This window comes from Dreissena polymorpha, chromosome 2 (assembly GCF_020536995.1).
Source record: "Dreissena polymorpha isolate Duluth1 chromosome 2, UMN_Dpol_1.0, whole genome shotgun sequence".
Classification (NCBI taxonomy): domain Eukaryota; kingdom Metazoa; phylum Mollusca; class Bivalvia; order Myida; family Dreissenidae; genus Dreissena; species Dreissena polymorpha.
Genome location: NC_068356.1, coordinates 138,064,043 through 138,070,583, shown reverse-complemented (window position 1 = coordinate 138,070,583; position 6,541 = coordinate 138,064,043). Strand labels below are relative to the sequence as shown.

At 33.6% G+C, this 6,541-nt stretch overlaps 1 protein-coding gene across 1 annotated transcript; it reads right to left on the bottom strand.

Moving 5' to 3' along the window:
- Positions 1 to 1,561: 1,561 nt before the first annotated feature.
- LOC127870121 (uncharacterized) lies at positions 1,562 to 2,879 on the bottom strand. Its single transcript, XM_052412777.1, has 3 exons — positions 2,359 to 2,879; positions 1,945 to 2,270; positions 1,562 to 1,674 (listed from the first exon to the last, which is right to left on the bottom strand). The coding sequence occupies exons 1-3, from the start codon at positions 2,877 to 2,879 to the stop codon at positions 1,562 to 1,564; spliced, it is 960 nt and encodes a 319-aa protein (XP_052268737.1).
- Between the last annotated feature and the right edge of the window lie 3,662 nt (positions 2,880 to 6,541).

Genomic DNA, 6,541 nt, shown 5'->3' with positions numbered 1-6,541 from the left:
CTATTTTCGACTTCACCCAAATCAGCCCAACTTATGTTAAATGACCTTGAAAACTATTGTTTGAATTATATTATATATATTATATATTATAATTATTAGTATTATAAATTATATACTACTACTACTACTACTACTACTACTACTACTACTACTACTACTACTACTACTACTACTACTACTACTACTACTACTACTACTACTACTACTACTACTACTACTATGAGTATATTTACAGATAACACGAACTTTTGCAAACAAACACAAACATTCACATCAATGTTCAGTGAAAGTAAAATCGACTAAAGCGATGTGCATGTACTTATATAGCCACACAGCATATCCTGACTATGAGCAATACTTTCGAAAAGTATTCCTCATATCACATTAAGCTGACACTGATCATATTTAAATTTACATCTTTACCTTAACCATCTGTGTTGCGTTTTATAAGAATAAGAGCGAATAACAGCAAAACGTCATCAACTTGCATACAATTAATACAGCAATCATCAAAACAGCACACAATAATTAACATGCAGATAAACAGCACATTTGGATGGATTCGATTTTATTTAAATTGGAAATAGATTAAAACATGCTTCGAATAGCATCGGAACGTCGTTCGCGTTGTAGTACATCTGAAATTATGAATGTGTCTGCATTAATATTTGCTCATATGATGAAGATGTAGCGCCTAGCTGTGCATTCTGATATGAACGTCTGATGAAGTTTTAGCGCATATCTGTACATTCTCCTATGCACATCTGATGAAGATCTGGTGCATATCGATGAATTCTCTTTAACATCTGATCAAGACCTAACACATCGCTATGCACTTCGTTTTGCCCATCTAGTTAAGATCTGATGCATATTTATGTCTTATTTTTAAACATATGATTAGGGACTAGCTCATATTTATGCATTCTGTTTTAAAAATCTGATGAAGATCTAGCGCATATCCATGCTTTTTTGAACATCTGTTGAATATCTTGTGCATAGCTGTGCTTCCTGATTTGAACATCTGATGAAGATCTGACATCTTACAGCCAACTTCACACATCTAAATTTTTGCCAATTCAATATTTCTTTTTCAAAGTACTTCAATTGCACTTATCCTGTAAAATTATCACAATTTTAATTGGATTTGTATTCAATATAGTACATTTCAGAGAGAAAATTACATCAATTGGTGTTTAAATAACTATCTTGTTAATTTATCCCTGAATGAATAATTTGAAACAAATTTACAATCATGTATGTGTGTTGTTTTTTAATCGAAATGACATAACTAGAAATCCCAAACACAAATTAATACCTTAACAAACAGTACCTGTATCGGTTTGATCGGTATTAAATTGTACATAGGGATTCACTTGACAAGTTAAATTGCAGTTTCTGCTTACAAAGCCAAGTTTTCAGAATGTTTATGTAACCTATTTATCCATGGACAAACAAGCAACGGACTCCTTCTGGTCGAACGCAAAAACAAACAAATCCTATTCTAATTCAAACTTTTGAAAAGTGCGTCTGATAAAGGGTTGGTCATAAGTTTGGTCTTCGTCTACAACCGCGAGGTAGAACTATTGGTGTCAGGAGTGTTGATCTTTTTGTCGGACTTTCCAGTCCCATGCTGTCGGCGTCGTATAATCAAGAAAACAACGAGGTTTAGGACACCTACAAACAGAAACCAACGATACAATAAATATGGTATAAATAACGTATCAAGTTAATTAAAATGACAACAAACAAGCATTTGAAGTCAATATTCGTATATGAGCATTTCGCTTATATTCAATAAGAAAACAATAATACAACGTAGATACTTATTAAATTTCGATCTCTGTAGTTGCAACATGGCATTAATAGTACAAAATTTCACGAAATAACCGTAAGAAATCAAACGATTGATACTTTATTTAAAAATTAGCTAAATATATTGTTTACCTCCAATGTTTGAAAGTATGACAACAATGAAATATAATGGCTGTGGGACCTTTGCCGTAATTATGTTCCATAGTCCAAAGAGGCTCAAAGCCCCCCACTGGATGAAGAAGGCCACCACAAACAGCAACATGGTCTGGGCCGCACGTATACTGGCCTTTCTAGAAGTGCACTGGTTTCCAAGTGATTGCATTATTATTTCTGTCTCCTGACGTATTCTGAGCCATGTCAGAAAGTAGAGAACGGCGTTAGTAGAAAAGATGAGAAGTATAGGTACAGTGGTGAACCACATCTGGGCTGTACTGCCTTTCACTGCATCAAAGTAACAGCTTGAAAAAGAAAAGTATAAATAAATAAAAGCAGGACGAATTTTTCGTATATAAAAAATTTGGAATATGTTTATTATTTCCTACTTACGATGTTCCGTTTGGACCAAACTGTTCAAGTCCTGCAGCTATTGTTGCACCGACAAACGGAGCGCCGAATGTCCACAACAGGAGACGCCAGTCTCTCGTTCCAAACTTGATTTTTTTGTCCGTTCTTATTAAAACAAAAGCATTTATTGCAATAATGTTCACCAGCATCACCTGTGCAGAGGTAAATTCTACTAACATGAATCCATAGAATTTACACAGACCTCTAGGGTAAACATGGCTTCTTGCAATCAATATGTGCATGTGGTCAGAAAAGTGGGACATATTGAACAGTCCATCACACATAGCCATGTAGACCACAAACCTGTCACTTTTTGACCAACTCGAGAAAAACGTTCGGTAACTCTTGCTCCAGAAGGACAGAACAAGGGTTACGACTGCGCACGTGAAGCTCGTGACGATACATATTATTGCGGGAATGTGGATCCCGTAGAATGTACCGTCGGATATCCCGTATAGCGCGATGTCATAGCCGTCTCGAGGTGAGGGAGTTGTGTTTTTCATTTTTGTAAACGTTTTTTTCCCAACAGAATTAACAGTTTCAGAAAAATTAATGTTCTCTTATATTGATATATGTTTGAAAAGAAACTCAAAACTTGTATAGATGCACTGTAATATAAGTTAAATTTGATATTTCTAAATACAACTGTTCTTTAGGTTAACCGATGTTTTAATACTCTGTGATAACTTACTCTAAATCCACTGAGAATCTCACCTTGAGGTATTTTAAAAAGCTAATTAAACACAAACAATAGATTCTTAATTATGAGCTCCACCTTCCGATCATGTAATAATAACATGTGTGCTATTCATATGGCCTTTTTTGTATCCATCCATTTTTAACAACCACTTAACCTTGTATTCAATAATGAAATAGATATACGAGAAACTTCACTACTAGCTTTACCTCTTTCGTATGATGCTAGAACCGGACTACTTTATATGTTAGTACACATTCGGCTGACTTTTATGGGAGTTAGCTTGTCCCTGAAGAAATTAACGAACTCGATGGGTTGCGGATATTGGAAATTTGATTGGTTTGATGACCAACCTCAATGAACACAAAACAAATCTCTCATCTTTTCAAAAAGTCATACGATAATTAATTGAATTTAAACATATTGTTCTATTCCTGAGGCTGATTGTCGTAAATCGCAAATGTCATCATATATAATTCATGAGTTTTAGCGGCACAGGACTACAACGTTACCAAGAGTCAGTGAATCAGCATAGCTTGAGCAATTTCATAAATTTCTTTAACAGTTGTACTTTGATGAAGTATGAGCTAGGGCTTAATTTGTTCTTTTATGTTTTATCCTTGTTTGAGTTTCATTGTTTTTGTTGAAAGCTAAAGTTTTTTTCAGAGTATCATAACTTTTATTAACTGTTATTAAAAACTGTTCAGCCTGATGAACAATCTCTGCACACCATCCAGGATCGAACTAAAGGAGGGAGCAATGGATAGTCTGGGGAGATTTCTCTTTTTTTCGAAAAAAAGACGTTTTTCCTCATTTGAAAGGGTCCCGCCACCATTTCCCTTTCGGTAAAAAACACTGTGTAATCAATATCATTTACAGAACAGTTCCATTTGCAATCGATATATGAACTTCCATTGTATGTTACATTTAATTTTCTTTATTTTCGATTATTTCGTTGCTTTGTGGCTTAATTTTATTTTTCACTTTTGACTATGACCTGCTGTGGACGTAATTTTGTTCAGATATAGAAAAACGGCCCATTTGCAAATATGATCATATTTGTTCGCAAGATGCAAATAACGGTCGCGATGAAAATTTGTTACTTCTTATAGTAACGATATGTAATATTTAATCGTCTATACCGTCTTAAAGTGTAGATGCGATATTTGATTTCAACCTGTCTACTGAAAAATAATAATGCGTGTCTTGTTTTGTTCATATTTATAAAACAAAATCGCATTAACGATAAGTATTATTCACTTTTTTGCTTCAACCTTGTCGAGGAAAACATCCATTGTTTGGCATAAACGTTGTCTAATCATATAATGGATTATTTCATAATGCAACACGTATTGTTCTGTATATTTTACACAAATTGTGTATGTGTGCATTTACATATGCAATTACTCATTACCAAGCTCACAGGTCCATTTTTGTTTTTCATTATATATGTGCATTAATGTTATTAACGAATATCATTTTTAGTATATAGATATTTGAAGAGCGCTGGGAAATCAACCGCTGAACTTATCTCGCTATGGATGAGACATAAGGGACTCCTGTACGCATTAGCAATATATTAGGGTAATGAACTTTGCTCATCAAGGTTTTATGATAAGTGTCGGGAACCGTGTAAAAATATTCGCTGCAGGCAGATAATTGTTCACGCCTGACTTTTAACAATTTGACTGGAAGCAATATAACAACCTGACAAATAAAATGGCTATATTCCTGCGAGATATAGCCTCTTATAAAATCGCATTAGAAAATTGTTTAGTGAAAGACCTCTATGTGTATTACAACATAAAGAACTAAGATAAACACGTTCACGATGTACATTACTAAAGTTCGATACTACAAAACCCAAGTATTCAATACAGTACATGGCTCTGATAGTATTAACTATTCTTGTTCCTTGGGGTTAATACTAACCATACAAATAACACAATTACAACGGCTTTGAACTTGCTTCACCTATATAACCAAACACATACACACATTTTCAAGATCGACATTGTCCATGCCTTAACCGCTTGGAGACTTTTCTAACGCAACACTTTTCAAACTTAAATATCTCTGTTAAGAGTTAAGATGTTGATTTAAAATCTATAATGTGATTATTTGACTAATTTCTGAGCAAGCTCATGATAAAATTATTCATTCGTGACGATTGAACGCATAAGCACGTGTGGTGCGTATAGTTTCGTCTTTTCGCACGTGGAAATGGTGAAACACAATATATTACTATAAATTAATTTCGATTTCATAATTCTAAGTGTATTCGTCCTCCAGGAAAACATTAAATCAATTAAAAAAACATATATGGCTCATGCGAGTATTCAGAAGCGCAGCTGCGAATTTTGGAAAATTGCATGCTACACACCCCACGTGATAAAGCGTTCTATTATCACGGATGAATGATATTATCGTTAGCTTGCACCAAGTCTAGTCAAATTATCACATCTACACTTTTGAATGAAAACCTATACTTATAAGAGAGATATTAAAGTTTGAAAAGTGTTGCGTCAGAAAAGCCTCCAATATATCTGCTGGTAACCTGCAATTAAAAATTCATATAAGCCATACATATAACAACAAGTTTTATGTTATCTTGATGTAAGAAACCCACACTAAATGATAACTTGAACTTAATGTATAATAATAGTTCCATGATTGCGTTAAAATATAATAAACCATGCAGGAACAGCCTTTTCCAGAAGAAAGTAGATGTGCGATTTATGTTATAGTATGGAATATACTTATTTAGATTGATACAATTATTTGAAGATGACTCAGTGTATTAAAGCTCTTTTATTTTGATTTGAAGAACAAGAGGAAGTATTTAAGTTTAGGTACATGTTTGTATATTACATGTTATTAGTTCCTTTGCTACCCATGAAACGTTTAAACTGTTTACAACGCAGTAAAACAGTTATTACCTTTTATATTTTTCATTACAAGCAGTACGTTTCAATTCAACTATACAATTGCATGCGCGCTTTCAAATAGTCAAGCGGTCAAGGAGAGTATCAGGAGATCACACATTCCTAAAGGATGTTTTAACAAGCTGTATTTTTGAAAATGAAAGACACTATCCGGTATGTAGGCAAAGTTGCATAAACATGAGCTGTAAACATTCTTGAGGGACATCAAAAAGTGTTATATTTATAATTGTGAACTGATTTGGAGCTTTGATTACTTTTATTGAAACTTATGCTTATTCAGATCGATTGAATCTACTGAAGTAATATCGTGGAATATCATCATATCAACATTAATCATGACAATATTTTTGCCATACAAATAATGTATTCTAAAAGTATTTGATTGATGAATAGAGACATACAACGCAAGGAAAGAAATACTTAAATTCCACAGTGTAATACTAAGGGATATGCTATGAATTACTTCATGATCTTAGTGTACTTGCCTAAACGTTACAATAACAATCACACTTATTATTTGACT